This window comes from Diadema setosum, chromosome 9 (assembly GCF_964275005.1).
Source record: "Diadema setosum chromosome 9, eeDiaSeto1, whole genome shotgun sequence".
NCBI lineage: Eukaryota > Metazoa > Echinodermata > Echinoidea > Diadematoida > Diadematidae > Diadema > Diadema setosum.
This window is the reverse complement of record NC_092693.1, coordinates 10,123,479-10,143,095: the sequence shown is the minus strand read 5'-3', so window position 1 is coordinate 10,143,095 and position 19,617 is coordinate 10,123,479. Positions and strand designations below refer to the sequence as shown.

Below are 19,617 nucleotides of genomic sequence, written 5' to 3'. Positions count from 1 at the left end.
GAAACACCACTTATCTGTGCAATTAACATTATTCATGTCGGTATTTCCACTTCCAACTTTCAGTCGCGAATGATATTCATGTTTAACAGATATTCCATCATGTTAAGTGTAGAACATGTCTTTAAAGAAACAAAGGAAATCCCCCTCCAAAAAACAACCAATCAAAACACTGTCGCTTTTACCTAGTGTATACCACTTTAAATCTAAACTTATCTACATTTCTTCATGCATGTCTACTTCAAATTGGAGAATGGCAAAAGGGTAAAGGTAGATGTAAAATTCTATCTTTCGTAGAACATAGTTTAGCCGTTCTATCTTACGGCAAGCCTATTATTTTTCCATTCATTTGGAAATTCTCTCCCTCGAATGCAATGTGATAGGATTATGTCACAATTGTATCGAATCCCTTCCTCGAAACGCCTCCTTTTCCGAATCTGACACAGTTTGCATGTTTTACTGAAGTGTACATAGCATGCCGCGAGGATTGAACTGCGAAGATATTTCCAACCATAAGAAATGGAGACGTAGAGAAACAACTGCTCGAATAAGAGAGAGAGAGAAAAAAAAAGAAGAAGAAGAAAATGCACATTATCGTCGTCGTCTGTTATCGCGGGAAAAAAAAAAGACGATTCGCGTAATTTAACCCCCATAATGACAACTGGTGATATATACTAATGTTATCATACGTACAGGCAAAAGATACTTACATTTACATTCACGCCTCGCAGCAGCAGAACGCACATCTATAGTCAGTGCAAGAGTTGAACAACACAGTTCACATAGTTAAGCGAGGTTTGTTATCAATCATACCCTTAAAATAAAGCACTGATGAATTGACGCTTCTTACGTCAAAGCAGTTGGGACTTGTGCACATGCGACAGCAAGCCATTACGACCTACATGTGTTTATGTTTCGGCAGAAAAAGAGAAAGAGAAGAGTAAGGGAGAGAGAGATAGAGGTGACCTACTTGACAGTAAGTCACATTTGGCAAGCAAAATAAGCATACGCAGGATTTTGACATTGTATCGAGTCATGTAAGTGCATTCTAAATTGAGAAGAAACCTTCGGACCATCAATTCTTACCTTATCATGCGACAGATATAAGATACAATGTACAAAACATGCTCACATCCATAAACCATTTCAGCATCGAAGGAAACTTCTTTCGAAATTGTAAATCAGGAGGGGCTATATACTACTTACAACAACGCAGGATTATAGGTAGGTAACAACTTTTGAGCATAGTTTTCCGTGACAGTGAAAGGAAGTATACCTGTCAAACAGTCAATACAATTCTTAAAAAACACAGCAACACTAAGGGAATAGCTCTAATTGAAAGTATTCAGCCGATACGTGAAAACAATCAGTAAAACTCGCATGGAGCGTGCTTGCGTATGGAGGTGTTCGAAGACGATCGAGCGCACTTTATACAGCCCGTCGAAATAAGTCGTGCGTCTGTGTAATACAAGCACTTCGCGACGGGCTGAAGTGCGCTCGCTCTTCTCCGAACACCTCTTTCACCAATGTATATTAGCGTTGACGACGTCGTGTAAAATCTCACGAAGGGGTACATCATGTCGTAAGTCCCCGCGTAAGATAGCTTGTCGTCCGCCGCGGCGCCACTCTCTTTCTCTCTCACACACACACACATACACACATGCACGCACACTCTCTCTCTCACACACAGGAGCATTATCAGGTCATGGGGTGGACAGATTACAATCTAGGCTTGCTCTGTGGAAACGAGAATGTTTTCTGTAAAGATACACGTCGTATCCATTATCATCTCATCTTCCAGATGAAGAAAAAAAAGGTAGATAATCGCTATTTCCATGAAATTATTATTAATTGGTAGTGGTAGTAGTACTAGTTTTAGTAGTTGTTGTTATGTAGGAAATCAGCGGTTGCAGTATAGTGACAGCGGGTTCGGGTACTGGTAGGTAGTAGTAGGCCTATAGTAGTAGTAGTAGTAGTAGTAGTAGTAGTAGTAGTAGTAGTAGTAGTAGTAGTAGTAGTAGTAGTAGTAGAAGTAGTTGTTGTAATTGATAGTAGTAGTATCATAGTAGTAGTAAAAATTGCCTAATAGTATAGTAGTAGTAGTAGTAGTAGTAGTAGTAGTAGTAGTAGTAGTAGTAGTAGTAGTAGTAGAAGTAGTAGTAGTAGTAGTAGTAGTAGTAGTAGTAGTAGTAGTAGTAGTAGTAGTAGTATAGTAGTAGTAGAGGTAGTAGTAGTAGAAGTAGCAGCAGCAATGCTAGTTGAACGAGCAGGAACAATAGGAGTGAACACAGACGTTGACAGTTCACAAAATGTAATTGTTCAGGCGAATCATCTCCAGGGTTGAAGAATGGAACAAGCCAACTCCCAACAATATGAAAATTGTGATAATTTCAGGTGTAGAATTCTCCCTGTATATATAATCAAGATGATCTGTTCTTTTTTTGGGAGGGGGGGGGGGGTCTAGAACAAGAGAAAAGGTATTCCAGTGTTCACGATGAATATGTCAGTAGAAGATAAGCACCACAGCAACGTACCTCCGTGCATACCCAAGTTGAGAAAGAAGTGTAGGTATAATACCACGAGTGATTTGTATCCTGCGGAACCTCTTATCATTCCGCCCCGATAATAGAGTCCAGTGTGAATATGAATCACGCATCGGCTGAGCACATGCACTTGCGTGCGTAGTAGCTTCTTATTTATTCAATCTCATGAATTTGGGATTTATCTTCTTTTTTCCCCCATCCTTCCAAGAACCCACTCAATAATTGCAAGTGGTTTGCTATATGTTTAATAAAGCGGATTCTCTGGTAGCACTGATATGCTGAATGCAGGGTTAACATGATACAGGCCTCAGTACATCAATCACTTTTTGTTTTCTCTCTTCGTCGATATATTATGCTGATTTCCTCTTCTTTTTTTGATATATCATTTCCCCTTCCTTATTGTTCTTTCCCTACCCCGCCGTTCCTTTAATATCCGATACAGCAACTCTTTTTCTTAGCATTAGTTCCTACATACTTTACTTTTCTGCTTATAAAGCATTCTACATGACGTATCATGTCATAATCTCCCGAAATATCATTTTGAATTTGTTCACAACATAATTGTCATTCCCTTCATTTCAGGGTTTCTGCAGAGAAGTCACTGTGTATCCATAAATACTTCTATCACGTATAAGGTCACTCAAATACTAGTAGGCTGCATATTTGAAATTATCATAAAATAGCAAGTGCATTTTTATTGGGAAGTGAAATGAAATGAAATGAAATGAAATAAAATCATAAGCCATTCAAAAATATCCTAATTATGTTCTTGACAATTAAGATATTATGTGAATAGTATTCATGGGAAATGTTATCGTTTACTAATTACATGCAATAATCTTCACATATACTAGTCGGCGATTGGTCATGATGCAATCACATGACTAACGTTAATCGTTAAAAAGCGAGCTGTGACGTCACAATTGGAAAAATATTTTCAGAATCAAACTGCCAACTGACGGGCAGTGACGGGGCTAGGATGAGTATCTATCTAGTCAATGTAATAAAAAACATTGCCTTGTAGTGTCTATCGTAATAGAGCACTTGACAGCTCCTTGGGAGTTACATTCTCCCCTCGAGAGCGCTGAGCGCTTCGGAAAAAAAAATCATTTACGTTTACATTTGTAATTACATATGCAAACAACATGCGTAGTAGTATGGTCATAGCAAATATCTCATTATCCTAACCGATTACAATAATGAAGGTAACTCGTGTTCAATGTTACCTCTATTTTTGTTTTTCTGTCATGTACTGTGCCATATTCCATGAACGTTTAGTGGGGGAAATCCATACTCGTATAGCGTAGGTGCTGGCCTTACCAAATTACATATAATCATATTTCAACCGACGCATTTTACGAAAGATGAAAGGAACGACAGCATCGCATCCGCGTTAAACCGATTTTCTAATGACGACGAAAGATCCTAACTGTATAGCAAGACACATTACCATGGCAACCGCTCCATTACGAACTCGTACAGGTGGCCAGTCACATTTTATGAAAAGCGCCTTTTGTCATGTCACACAGACATTGACAGCGGCGAATGAATACTATTATACTTCTTCTCACGCGGGTGATTGTATGCCGCCGTCACGGAGATATTTCAATGTCTTACTATTAAAACTCCCCTTCCCCATACCCAACAACAAACTCACACACACACACACACACACACACACACACACAGACACACACACACACACGTTATTCCATTTTAAAATCTTTTTGAAGAGACACTGATGATTACTTTGACAAATTAGAGCATTTCGTTGCGCTGCATCAGGCAACTGCCAGGAGCGTTCTGAATAGCGTTGCCGGAACCAATACTCACCAAACCAGATACACAAGATACAAAGATTCCACGTTTCCAAGGCGATGTGTTTGTGCAGGCAACATCTGTGTTGCCCTAAGGGTGGACCAAGCCAACAGATCATCAATCAAGCCTGGCAAATTTGAACTTTGCAAAGGCGCCATGGGACCGGCGTTGCAATGCCAAAGCGTTAAACTTATATAATCTCAACCTAAAGTTAGATCTCGTATAGAGCGAAGTTGTTGGAACTGCTCAGGTAAGTTCGGTCATTAAAGCGGTTCGAACTTTAACTATAACGTCGTTGAAACGTCATCCTGAAGTTTATGGCTGTCTTGTCGATGTTGAAGTTTGAGTTCTGAGTTTTCATTTCCTCTATGTAGCCACTTAGGAAGCAATCGAATACTTGCAAACAAGCCGATCATTGGCCGACAGATTTAAGACCCGTCCGAAGGGTTGGGCAACGTTTAAGTGTTTTGGGCTTGCGCATTACTACTGTAACCAACGGAGTCGAACCGAAGCCCCAGCACTGAGAATCTGTGGTATTTTCTTCTGAACCACAACACCTTTCGCTTGTCCTCAGAAGCAGATTAGACATAAATATAGGTGAATGCCATGAAACTCAGATCCTAACAGTGAAAACTTATTCTGGCCGCGTATTCTTGTGGACGATTTATTCATCAAAAGACAGCTTCACAACACAAGTGTACAGGAAAACTGCCACAAGACAATAATTTACAGTTAAGTATGTCATAGGGACTAAAAAGCATCTCGTACTCAGGAGAAAAGTAGAGCTTGCTCTACCATCGACGAAATGCCTGAAAATGAAAATGTGTGAAAAAAAAACAACAACAACAAACTGGAAATCTGTGTATCCTAGTTCTGGTTGAAAACCACAAACGTTTTTGTATTTATTTTCTTTTTTTTTTCTTTTTTACTGCTTTTGTACTATTCTGCACATGATAATTATGTCCCATTCTTGGTGTATTCAATTCCCATAGCGACAGACATTGACAGATCCAGCATTTCCTGCAAGATGAGGTTATTGCAGCGTAGCGAATCATCAATAATATGGGATATTTTCTATTTTATGCCATATTTTTAAGCAGTGTTTTCATACCGTTATATAACTCACCGGGCGGTGAGCGCGTCTGCCTCACGATCCTATGTAAGGGCCCGGGTTCGAACCCGAGTCTGGACTGAGCAATGTTGTGTATAACAATAAACATACCGTCCCCTCTAGCAAGAGGCAAAACACTCTGTCCCTCGGATAGGACATAAAATGGAGGTCCCGTGTATGAGAGAGTTTTTTGTTTGAAAAGATTTTATTTTCTGCATTTCATATTTTCTTTCAGAATAACAAAAATAACAAAGGCAGGTTCAATTACAGAAATACAATTCTGAAAATTATTGACATATTACATAGTAAATCATATTTTGTATGTAAAGACAAATGAAACGTTAAATAACATACAAAATGTTTATATGGCCAATAATGACTTAATTCACAGTACAATATATAATATATACATATGATGCAGAGGGCCGCCGTTATAAGCCGTGCTTGAACAGACGGACAGCCAGAGTTAAATTACCATTTTTTATTGTAGTACTTGAACACTAATACAGATGGGCCATGTTAAAGTGCGCGTAAATCCAGTTTTATACAATTACTTGGTAAACAGGAGTGGTGCCTGTGAGTGCGTGTGCAGGTGATGAAGCACGAAAGTGTTGATGGTCAGCACTTCTAAGAAAATGATTGGATATGTTATAATATGGGCGAAGGGTCAAGCAGCAAAGTAAAAGAAAAGGAAAAGGGGGTGGACCAAATATTGCCTTGTTGTTGAGTATAAGAGGTACATGTTTAATGATTACTGTACCGTATGATATTGTGCCAAGAAATATTTCTTTGTATTTGCCTTAAAGGAATAGAGAGATGTGCACTGTTTTATGTGGAGAGGGAGTGAATTCCAAATATCAGGCCCGTTATGCCGAATTGATTTTTGAGCTAATAGGAGTTTAGGGTTATTCAAATGGAAATCATTACGATGGCGCGTGGGGTAAGCATGGACATCCCTGTTAAGGGAAAATGCGTTGTGGAAGAGTGGGAGTAGATTTTGCGTGTATTTGAACATAAATATAGCTGTTTGAAATTTGTGTATATCGTCAACTTTAAGAACTTTTAGTCTAAGGAATAATGGATCAGTATGTTCTAGATAATGTGAGTTGGTACATATTCTTATTGCCTTTTTCTGTAAAAGAAAAATAACATTTACTTTGGTTTTATTACAGTTTCCCCAGACAACATTACAATAATTAATGTACGGTAAGATTAATGCATTGTATAACATAATGAGTACTTTTTCCGTTACAAAATATTTTAATCTCCGAAGTATTCCAATGGCTTTGGATATTAATGTGGTTATATTGTCAATGTGGTTATTCCAATTTAAGTTGGAGTCAAGGGTTACCCCTAAGAACTTAGTTGATTTTTTTCCAATAATGGGCATACCATCAATAATAATGTTATTAGGCATTATCGATTGCAAATGTGAAGTATTGAAGTTTATAAAACACGTTTTATCTATATTTAGTGATAATTTATTGCAATTAAACCATGTAGAAATTTTTGCAAGCTCAGAATTAAGTATATCAACTAGTGTGTTTAAACAGTTGTGAGAGTAGAAGACACTGGTATCGTCCGCGAATAATACATAGGTGAGAAGGGTTGAGGAATTTATGATATCGTTGATATATATAAGAAAAAGTAGAGTAACAACTCATGCACGTAAAAGATCCCATCTCATTCATTCATCACAAAGAGCAGAGTGTTTAACCCAGTGAAGAGGTCCCCACCTCACATCCAACTGGACCCCATGGAAGACCATCTTAACGTAGCTGAATATGGGCTATCCAGCCATCTTCTCAGATGGAAAATGAATAAAAAAAAAAATAATAACCGATGCCATTGTCTCAAACTGAATAATTTCTTACTAACAGTATTTCCTGCCATCTTCGCGTTGTCTATCATCTTTTTATCGAAAAGTGTTGTTTTGTTAGGGTTTTCAGCGAAATAAGTTCATAACAGGTCAAGATTGCATGTTAGATAAGTTCTGTTATACTGTGATATAAAATTAGCACAAAAGAAATTACCAAGGCAACAAGCAGAAGTCTTGAGAGCTGAAAAATCTCTTTCCAAATTAAGAGCACAGGTCGTGCGTAATTTCCGAGTATTGCATCAATCGAGATTACCAAACTGGGAGTAACAGATACTATCGCTAATGATATGTGTTGCTGATTTCCTTTAGAAAAAAGAGGGGCGTGAGAAAATCAGCGTCATACCCACATTTCTAGTATTTGATATTCTAGTTTTTGTGAAGTACTGAGCTTAGGTTCGTAAGCACTGACGTCAATTCAAGGATAGAAATATTTAAAGTAATTCGCAAGGACTATAGGTCTGTAAACTGGTTTCATTCGTTGTCCACAGAACAGCTTGGGCAAAAAAAAAAAAAAATGAAATAATTGTAATCTTACTGTATTGGCATGCCAAGTGCAGATTACACAGGTGACTTATCATGTTCCACGTGGAGAAGGCTGATTCTTGGCCGAACTTCCATTATCGCAGGACAGCCAAATCAGGCCCGTGACGACCGGATTATACAGCGATCTATTCAGGTTTTGTAAGACTGCCTTTTTCGATGACCTGCTTTTGCACGGAATTCTATTTTCGGACCGGCCACAATGAAAATGAAGATACATTTTGATACCCTAGGACAAAAAAAGAAGGATCAGCATTACGCGTTACATGTTCTTTCAAGAGGCAGTGTAGGACATTGTTGACAACAACGACATCATCAGCAGCAACAACAACAACAACAACAACAACAACAACATCAACAACAACAACAAAACCACTCCCTTGACTTTGACTTTGTTCTTAATTTGTTGACTGAATATTGTAGCTTGCTCCTTGCACAAACTGATACTGCTATATCCTTCTCAGCCACGTAATATCGTAAGCCGGTAAATAAACTTATCGATATGTTATGATATAAAGGTGATATAATATAGAATGCTGTCATACTGAAACGGCTTGATAAATAATTCGATGTTGGCTTACATAATAGCAACCGAGGCGACGTGAGGTACTGAATTCTTTGAAGTTTGAATAAGGTTTGAATCTCTTTGCTCTCTGAAGACAATATGGACCTCTCACTATGTACACATATCCCCATCATCATGCCAAGGGAACCTCGAAAACTTCGAAAATAGGGAACTTCGAAAATGCTTAATGATACTTAAGTAATTGTCAGAATAATGATATGGAAAATTTACATAGCGCTCATTACCAAAGTGTTTCTGCATGAGCGTTTTACGATTATAGCAGAAGGGAAACAAATTTACAAATCGACTACGAGTACAAGCAACTCCACATTTACATAAAAGCAAAATAACAGTTTACATGTTTCATTGAAATTACTTCCACGTGATGTGACGGTGAAAACCCGAAGTAAAAATAGCAAAAGTAAAGAGAAAAACGAAACAAATCAGAGTAAAAAAGAAAAGAAAAAAGAATTGTTCAAAGGGAAAGTGCGCGTGCGACAATTAAGCTCTTCTCGGGATTCTGCGCTGGATGCTACATTTACATGACTGTTTACAAACAGAAGTAATCTCCATCTCATTCCAAAAACATATAGCCGGACGAGAGACTTGGCTCACTGGAGATATGGCGTACCAGCATCAAACCCATTTCATTGGTTTCAGGAGAGGAGATTTTTTTTCCCCTCTTGGTTACCCTGGGGATTAGCCTACAGTTGTTGTTGTTTTCTTTTCCTTCTTCTTTTTCCCCTTTCTGTCAGTCTATATGTCTCTCCCTCTTGTATGAGGCGGTAGGGGACCATTCTTTATACTGCACCTATTATACTGTACCTATCCACCAACCTGCAGATAGTACGCAGGATTTTTACCGTCAACAACATGGTCCAGGACAGCCAGTTGAATGAAATGTTTTCGGAACAAGAGTGACGGCCTCCCGCCAAATTATTATTATTTTTTTTTTAAATACCCATTCCCCCTCCCGCCATTAAAGTATTTCTTATCAAATCTTCACATATTTTTTTTTTTTAGCACAAGAAGTCAACATTCAGTATAAAGCAGTGAAGTAATTACAGCCTGCATGGACTTTAGTTCATCGAGGAAAGATCGTGAATTGATATTTGAGTCACAGTTTAGATCATACTTTTTTACGCCGAAACGGCAGAAATTACTCCTTTCTGGTTATTTAACATCCTCACATTCTCACATCCTCACATCCTTCAAGGCATGAGATCAAATATTGATTTCCGACAAACGTAAAGACTACAAAACACTATAGAGCTAGATATGATCGATCCTAATTATGTTATGTACCTCGCTCCGGGCTATGGTCTGCATAATGAATGAATGAATGACGATATTTGTTGGTTGACATGTTTTTGTATGAATGAATAACAAACAATTTGTCATTAATCTCTGTGTAATCTTTAGCCATGATGACAAATGACATGTCAACAACGCTTGTATTCACGAAAGACATTCATGTTAAAACATTTATATTTTGTGTTCTCGGACTTTGGCGCATATTTGAATAATAGCCATCGTGATAACGCCTCCAGTCTTTTCGAGATGAGTGGTTTTTGTCTCTCCATTAAACAAGATTCATCTCATCTATATCCATCATGGAGGAGTTATGTCGGTCTCGATCTTCAGCGAGGCAAACATGACTCAACATGATTACCACGAGAGAGCACTCCCTCCCCCTGTAGAGGTCTGATACCCTGTAGGACCGTGAAAGAAGGCACGAAGTGTCGCCAGAACACCCAAGAGCTCGAAGAATCCTTACCCACATCTTTGGCGTGGGCTGATGATTTCCTCTTGCTCTCCTCCATCATCTGGCTCCCTGACGACGAACTCTTTACTATATCCCACATCGCCCAATATTCAGGGAAAGCATTCGTCTTCTGTAGTTTCACTTTGTTGACAAGGGATTTCAGATATAATTGATCATCAGTCTTTTCAGCGCCGATACGATGTGCAATCAGACTGTTGTACAGTACTTCAGACTACGCGCTATATCGTCCTCTGGTATGATTTTTTTTCCCCATTGGTTTTGTAATGGTCCAACATACAAGGGGAAGGGGGGGGGGGGCGTGGACAATGAAATGTGGAGCGTCTTTAAAAGTTGTTATACCAGAAGAGTGGTAATGTCAGAATGTTTCTGATAATATGAAGAGTATCATACTGAGAACAAAGCATACACAATGTCAAGGTTCAGATCACATGCCTATCGACATTTACTCGCTTTCATTGATCAGTTTGCAGTGATTATCTATTTCTGATAGATGTTATAACTGCACAGCTAGATATATTGCCATGAATTACGACAACAAACACTGCTATCATTTTCTCTATCTTCAGATTTGACAACATGCACAACGTCATCAACTACTCTTTCGCCAACCTTGCCCTGGCCGACCTTCTTGGGCTACTGCTGGACGCCTTACCAGCCATCATTCTAACACTCAAGAACTACGGTCTCACCGACCCGGGATGTCGAGTGCTGCTCTACCTCCCTTGGGTAAGGACCGTTAAAAACCCGGGTGATGTTCGTTATTCCGAAGGTTCGTCAATCTGAAAGTGAAATAAAATCCCTTAGTCCGAAGGTTCATTATTCCGAAACACACGAATTCCCTACACCTAGATATTCGTTAATCTGAAAATTAAAAAGGGTCGTAATAGAAACATCTGTGGCATTATTCCGAAGGTTTGTTAATCCGAAAATGAAATAAGGTTCGTTAATCCAAAATCGAAAAGAAGGTGCGTGCACGATAACGAACCTTCGGAATTACGCATTCTATTTTGTTTTCGGATTAACGAACCTTCAGAATATCGAATCTTTTTATATTTTTATTTATTTTTAGAATTAACGAATCTTAGGAATATCGAGCGTAACTTCATTTTCGGAATAACGAGCCTTCGGAATAGCGAACTTTTTTTTTTTTTTTCGAATGAGGAACCTTCAGAATAACGAAGTTACGGAATACCGAAGTTTCGGAATACCAAAGCTTCGAAACAAGTAACCATCAGAATAACGAACCTTATTTCATTTTCAGATTAACGAACCTTCGGAACAATGTGCTATATTCAATAAGCCAACCTTTTATTATTATTATTGTCGCTCTATCATTAACTACGTAGTCCTTGGTTGACCTAAGATTTCTCTGATATTGCTTGACCTCGTTATGTCAAATAAATGCATCATCTGCACGTTGTGGTTTTAACACGTTCGGTGTATTCGTGCGTCTGTTAAGTTTAGGCTTAGTTGTATAATTCGACAAACGGACTTGAAAATTTTGAAAGTATGGCGCTGATAGTACATGTACATGCATTGCCTTATCATATACATGCGCCATTTCAAAGTTTTCGGAAGTAATTAATGGGAAGATGGTGTAAGCGGAATGATTTACTTATTTGCTTCATCCGACAGCGTGCAAGCAATAAAAGTCATTGATGGTGAATCAATCCTAGCCCTCCCCTCCCCTCCGCCCTCTCCCTCTCTTTTCCTCCTAGATGAAACACGTTGATTTACAGTACACCACTCATAAAATTCCCTGTACAGTCGCTGGATTATTAATTGATTTTTCACGATGCGGCCGTTAGTTCCCGGGAATAAGTAGGATACGAGGAGATTGACATTTCTCGGACGTGTCAGACAGACAGACACACACACACACTAACGTACAAGGGTATTACGGATAAGATATCATTTAATAAGAATTTTTGAAATACGTGACTCTTCATTAAGTGGAATAAAAAAAAGGATTCCTGATCAACTTCATTGCCACGTGACTCGTTAATAAGACAGCTCCGTCTCTTTATTTGTCATAATGATTGTTTCTCATCTGTGGAGACTAATGGAGACAATCCTTTCGATGAGTGGGATTCATTTCTTTTTGGAAAATTAGTAAATCAAGTCACCGTGATCAAATCAAGATAATATGTTGGTGTTGATATCCTTTGATCTCTTCTGTAATCAGCACCTACCTATTTCATTTTCTCGTTTAATCTGAAATGGTATTTCTTCATCCGTTCTGACACCATTCCACTTGGACGCCGCAAACAGGTCATTAATGTTTGCCAGGGAGAAGAATCAACATTTGACTACCACGGGTGTTATCGATCACGACTAATCCCACCAGATCGTTTTGTCCACACGCCTTAACTGTCATTCCAGTTTGTGTGAGGCTATGTTGCTGCTTCTGAAGGCACATTTCCGTTTTCAGGAAAGAAGGTTGATGATTAACCCATCAAACACATCCCACCCCACCCCCTCCTTAAAATTAAAAAGAAAAAAGAAAAATGTATGAGGCTGACAGTGAGAGGGAAGTAATTTAGCAGGCAGCGCGAGACACTACTTTCCGGAAAAATAATCGAGGAAATAGAGCGAAATGTCATATACAGGACAAAGTCTATATTTCCTTTCCTCTTGGAAAGTATGATCGATAATCTAGTGGACGAGTCCCACTAGCTCACTCGTCCGGTCCTCGTGGAAGCCATTGTGGACTTTTCTTGCCCAAACCTCTCATTTCTCGTTCAATCTTGAAGTCATGCAACGTTTCTTAGACCTGAAAGGACTTGCCATATACGTCATCTCTTGAAATCAGTGATCAGCGTAAAAAAATACAGCCTCACCATTCTAAGGTTTTCTATGACCCTACTTCTAACGAGTATAACTTCCCAGAAGAGGAGAATTATATCACTTTCATCAAAATCATCCTCATCATAATTCAAGAATCTCTCTATTAAAATGAAGTTAAAATGAGGGAGGAGAAATTATGAGCAAGAAATAAATGAGCCTTGGGAAAATTCATTATCGTTCATCGTCAAGAGCTAAAGTGACGTCACAGCTAGATGAATGCTATACCATATGCCCCCCCCCCCAAAAAAAAAAAATACAATCGAACTTTCTCCTAAAAGTAGTGAATCAATAAAAATGTAATTTCATGGTATGAAAATATAACTTATTTACCACATCCTGCAGAAAACCCAATTCGATTTGTTGAAGTGGTCACAGAAAAATTGGGATCTTCGTAAAGCATGTCAGAAATCCCTTCCCTCCAATTTTTACAAGGAGACGCAATACCCACACTTAACAAATATCAAGAATAGATTGCTCATTGACAAAAATTTCTTTTGAAAAAATGACTGCTTGTTTCTTTTCATTTTCAACTAAAGAATTTTTGCAAACACTAGTAAGGTGTGAAAAAGAATGAGTAAAGAAAGAAAGATATGAAATCATCAACTCATTGAAGACTGGCTTGAGGTGTTCTTCTTTTTTTGCCTTTTTGTGTTTTTTTTTTCTTTATTTTCTCTCTTTTTTTATCAAGACAATCATGACAGCAATATTTACAACTTTACAAATTCGTATATTCACATAAATGTTGCGAACAAAATTTGGAGTCATTCACTGGTTGTCCTGTCAGTTCTGAGCAAAGTATGTTCATTATCTTGGATGCCAAGAGCATCCGAGTGTTAAACTTGGGAGAAATGTACCCATGACGTACATTACGAAGATCCACATTTTCTCCATGACCACTGGACCAAATTGAATGGGGTTTTCTGCAAGATGTCGGTAACAAGTTATAGTTTCATATCCAGAAATAGCATGTAGATTCTTAATTATTTCTAAAGTTATCAATGCAAATAGTCCAATAAGTAATTTTGGGGCACATTAGTACATAATCTTGTAAGAAAATGGGAGCAAAAGCAAGAGTTTTTAAACTGTGACACAACGTCAGGAGTCTATTAAGTGAACGTCACAATCACGTGACCAAACAGGTATGGAGATACTCCATCATGAGTAATTGAAGCTCTTATTGACATTCAAAGCAGTTCACAGCTCTCTGAAGCGCTCTTCCGAGTTTGCTTGAATGTTCCCTGATCACATGATGTTATTTTGAGTATCTGGTTCCTTTTCAATTAACCTACATGCTGTTTTGGATGATAGCTCTTTCCTGCGTGGATATCATTTGGTCATGATAATTGAGATGTCATGATCTTTAATTTCCTTTACTTTTGCTCGTGTGTAAGTGTGAGTGAGTGTGTGTGTGCGTGCGTGTGTGTGTGTGTGTGTGTGTGTGTGTGTGTGTGTGTGTATGTATGTGTGTGTGTGTGTGTTCTCGGAAGACATTCTCGTTTTTATTGATTGCTCAAACGAGCAACGAGGGAGATACTCCCAGCCGATCATCCAACACCCGGCAGACGATGACCTACTTACGTCACAATGAGTTTTTAATGTAACATGCGCGAGATGGTGAGGCAAACTACTCCAAACAGTCTCTTGCCTTTTAACTAGCTGATCGAGAATGATGAGGGCAAGAGTCTAGAGGAAGTTGATGTTCTCTTTACTCTCCGTAATATTGTTGTCCATGGTCTATATAGGGCCTATTTGTCTTGTGCAACACAAGGAGATAAAATTCTGTATGAGCTACCATTGAGACTGGGTTTTTTTTCCCCCTGCGTGTCTTCTTGTAATCCTGAGTCAATCTGGGAACTTTTTGCCTCTTCACGGATTTCATGACAGTAGCTCGAGATTTACAATTGCGTTTGCTATGATTTTTGTTTAATGAAATTAAATAAAATGAAATTTATTTACCAAACAAACATCGTCAACATAGTCACAACAGGTCAATAGTTTAAATACCGTTGGGAAAAAAGAACCGGCAATAGCGTGCAGGCTAGTCGAGGCCAGTCCTTTCAATGATATAGATTATAATATATAACATATTTACAATATTCACAGAAGCAATGGTATCAACCGTAGATCAACCGTAGATATCGCTACAGCATTTCATTTTAGAATCAAATTCAAATCCGGGCACGCAAATCGAATTGAAAGCGAAATCAAAATGTCTCGTATCTCAACGTGAGTCTGATAAAACGAAATAAAAGAGGAATAGTATGCTTGGCGATAACTTCTCGCGTGACTCCAAAGGATGCAGTGTTATTTAGAGGTAGAAAAGGTAAGGGGCTAGTGTGTCCAGAACTGTAGGGCACTTGCTTGCTTATCAAGCAAGCTCCAGACCGGATACTCGGTTTCGGTGTGGCGCGGAAACCGGTAGAGTGGCGGTGAAGGGCCAATGACGATGGAACTCCTTCATCTCTTATCGGGTTTCCCGAAGTGCGTGCACCTCGAATTGAAGGTTCCGTCGTACTTTGTCTGATGTGGAGATGAAATTTTTGTTTAGCAGTCACATGCCGGGTGAGTAATTCGAAAACGAGCTATAATGCGGAGAAAAATTATGTGCACTCTTGAATCGTTGGTTTGTATTGTGCTCAATTTACTGATTAATCTCCGAATTGGATGGACGTCTGGCAGGTGGATTTCCATGCGCACTGTGCTGGAGTATGTACTCGTTGATTCTGTGCCAGTGTGATGGTATTTTTTGCTAGGGATTTGACTGTTGATGCTTTATGCGTATCGCTCTTTATAACGATTCCAGAGCATGGTATATAATATGCATGGCGCGTAAGGTGGGTCAATGCGTATGAAATTTTCTAAAATTATTGTCAGGATAGACTGCAAATCTGCATGCCGACACATTTGATTCTTACCTACGTGAAGAATGGGCTAAAGGGAGCTCTAGAGAGAGACTTGTGTAAGTAATTTTTGTACTTTTCGTTCCTATCCCTTCAAAGTTTTCTCATTCTCTCTTTTCCTTGGTGGACAATCTTTGTACAGGAATAAGAAGCGAAGGAAACAGTTCACCATCCACTCTTGACCTCCCTCTAACAAACAAACAAACACACACGCACGAAAACATACTTACATACATGCATGTTTTTGTGATCATCGTCGAGAGCTGTATTGAATCATATCGTAGTAATATGAAGACAAGTGAGGGTAAATAAATATGTGAGTAATGCAAATGTAAAAGCTCTATTTCCGAAAAGTCACTTCTCTGGAATTCAACCTTTATTATTTGATTGCCTCTGTTCTTTGTATTTGCAGCTTATCAAATTATTTCAAATCTGTATTCACAGTTAGGCCTACTTATCAAACAATAACCACGTGCAAAGCTATCGTTATTCCATGTTTGCCGTGTGGGTTTTTTTTTTTTCTATGCCGACGGGATCTGAAAATCATCGCATGGTATCGTATTCATTTTCCGTTTTTTTTTTTCATACATGCTAAATCTCGATTCAAAATCCATGTTAATCAACCATGAAAATCGGTCTGCTATAGAATATACATTTTTTCATAATTGCTGCTATTGAACTAACATTGATATTTGCAACAATCTAGTTGACTTTAAAGATTAGCAAGGATATGACCTGAATTTGTTCGACTTTATGAAACTTACGCTTTGCCTATATACGAAATGAATGATAAGCGAAGGAGCGTATTGGAGTCTCCCGTATCATAGATTATGTTTCCTTTAAACGCATACAAGAGCATGACCTCTCTCAAGCATCTGAGACAGAAGAAGGCTCGTGAAATTGAAAAACAAATATCCTTTTCATCATTCCAGAGCCAGCTTTTGGACACCCAAACAAAACATATAAAAACGAGAAGCTGATCACGTCATCATTGCCGCTGTTGTCGCTATTAGTATCAGCCATCATTCCATTATGCATGACATCGATCCACTAAACAACAACAGAAGCGGCAACTGATTTTTGTTGTCCACTACACTATAAAGGTGTTTACCTTGTTGTTCTAAATTCTGTTTCATATCAAGATTGTGATACCCTGAAACAGAGTTTACAGTGTTCTTGATAATGCGAATAATAAACTCGTTTTCTCAAGAGGGTTCAAATGAATGATGCATCCAGTTTATAACTGAAATCATGGCCGACACATCAACAGGCACTTCTGTGTCCGTACTAGCATAGGTACACACTGAGCAGCAGCGGCATAGCAAATAGTGTCTCTGTGAAGGAACACCTCTTTCAAAGAGCAGCAGCAAATTAATAAAGTGTCGCCCTCCTTTATGTACGGACACGCTTTCAGAGTTTCAAAATGAGAGCGAGAATTGCATTGAACGTTGCTGGTGGCTCGCAGTAATCATGGAGACTCTGAAGTATACCACCTTAACCCTCTCCCTCTCTCTGTTTATTTCGAGGCAACTCCGCCGCGGGTAAGACGCGTCCAGGCAATTTCAAACCAGTTTTTTCCACCAAACTTCTCGGGCGTAAATCTCGCTTTAATTGCCTCGAGATGGGGGAACCGTGAAAAGACGATGATACCTCTTCATCATCAGAACTTCTCACTTCCACGAACTTCGTGCGCGATATAACGTTAAGTGTCTCGTTCGGGGGAGCGTCTTGTCAATCTCACCTCTCCCGAAGACGCACAATGTCTTCACGGTTTCTCGCCGTGCAAAACATTCAGTGGGGGTATCGATCGGACAAAAATGGCACATTTTATCCGATTGCCACGTGACTAATTTGTTTCCCTTTAATAACACGCCAATTCACACACCTGCCATTTGTTTCCCAGTCGACTGGTATAAAGTCAGTTTGATATGTGTGCTTCCAGATGCAATATTGTAATACATATTGCAATCAGCCTTGAACAAAAAAAAAAGCATTACACATGCAGGTGAAATGAGAGTGTGTTGTATCATACCGTATGCATGATGATAAAGTGTAAAGTGTTTCGAACACCACGACGTGATAGGAAAGCGTCGTACAAAAACAAACCATTATCACTAATCACTGCTTTTCGTCAACTTGCTCTATTCTTAATTCTGCAGGGGGGAAAATCACTTTACGTAATGTTCCCTGAGTCGGTGCTGTTGTAAGATTGAAATCATTTGTTCCCATATAGACATTTCCATTGTCTTAAAGGTAACAGTAGACATGATTGTGTTTACAGATTTCTCCGACAACATGCATCAATGCATATTTTAATACACTTGTATTTCAATCTTTCTGTGTCTGCGAACGATACAATTGCATGTGAGTGTATACACTTACACCTGCCAGACAGGTCATGAATCAAATAGCAAAAAAAGAAAAAGAAAAAAGTGAAGAATCTGCTGTGTGCTTAAAAATAGAAACTAAAATGTGCGTATAGAAAACAGGGTAATATTCATTTAAACTGCTATTGATGTCGACAGTGCTCATGTACCGGTGTCACACTGTTTTGCAAGATTCGCAGCCGTTGAAAACTGGTGAAAACAATCATAATAAACTGAATTCAACGCTCTTACTACTCGTACACTTCTATATGACGTTCACCATGTTCAAATTTGCTCGGTTCTATCTGAACGATTGAATAAAAAATGAAGACTGAAAAAAAAAAAAAACCCACCCTTCTAAGGCAGAAGGAAAAGCTTCTTATCACAGGCTTGTATTAGACCCGCACGGAATCCAAATATGCCCGGGGGATGATGTTGCTATGGTGACACTCAACACACCCACGTAGATGATAAACCTCCGCATTCTTGCTACCCCTCTTTCTGATGATGTTATGCAAATAATACCACAAAAAAAAAAAAAACACCTCTAAGGCATTTTCTTCATCAATAAAATCACGATATGCCGCCATTCAATAAAATTCTTTTCCGTAATGACACGGTGTCTGTCTGCACTTATTCTATGCATTTTTTGGAATTAGTACACCAGACGATCTACCGGCTGTTAACACATTTTAAGGTTGTTGTGTCGATAATATCACATAATGATAAGACTATAATATAGTATAGAACTTAGGTTCACAAGATTTTGTAGAAGCTCACATTGTAACTCTGATGTTTCCTGCAGTGATTGTATGTTGTCTACGGTGAGAATGAACCATGAAATAAGTGCATTTCTGGCGTCAGCGTGTGGCTACTGAATTGCTTCCCTGCAGCGTCGATTTAAAGTTCCAAGGTGGATGGAACCCGATCGGGTGTTGATCTGTGAGGCACATGGTGTGACTCTACAATATTGTGTTTCATGTTATGTTTATATTTCATGTTTGATGTTTCATTTTTTTTTTCATACATGTATGTCATAGGTAGTTTCTCAATATCTCACCGTGATGATGATTTTATGAGATAATGAGAAACCTGAAGGTTCAATTTTCTTCAGTTTGTCTCCCTCTAACAAATGAATTTGTATAGATCGCAACTGCTGATCTGCAATATTTAACAAACATGTCTGGAAAAAGGAACCGCGGGACTCGAACCTGTAATCTACTGCTTTCCGGGCAGCGATACTACCACCAGGCTATCCCTGGTTG

General features: G+C 38.8%; 1 protein-coding gene across 1 annotated transcript in view; it reads left to right on the top strand.

The window, feature by feature from the left end:
- LOC140233527 (somatostatin receptor type 2-like) overlaps positions 1–19,617 on the top strand; it is a 47,528-nt gene that overhangs the window by 5,816 nt on the left and 22,095 nt on the right. Inside the window, exon 2 of the mRNA XM_072313646.1 lies at positions 10,806–10,965. Within this exon, the coding sequence (XP_072169747.1) occupies positions 10,806–10,965 (160 nt within the window). The remainder of the gene's footprint in view (positions 1–10,805; positions 10,966–19,617) is intronic.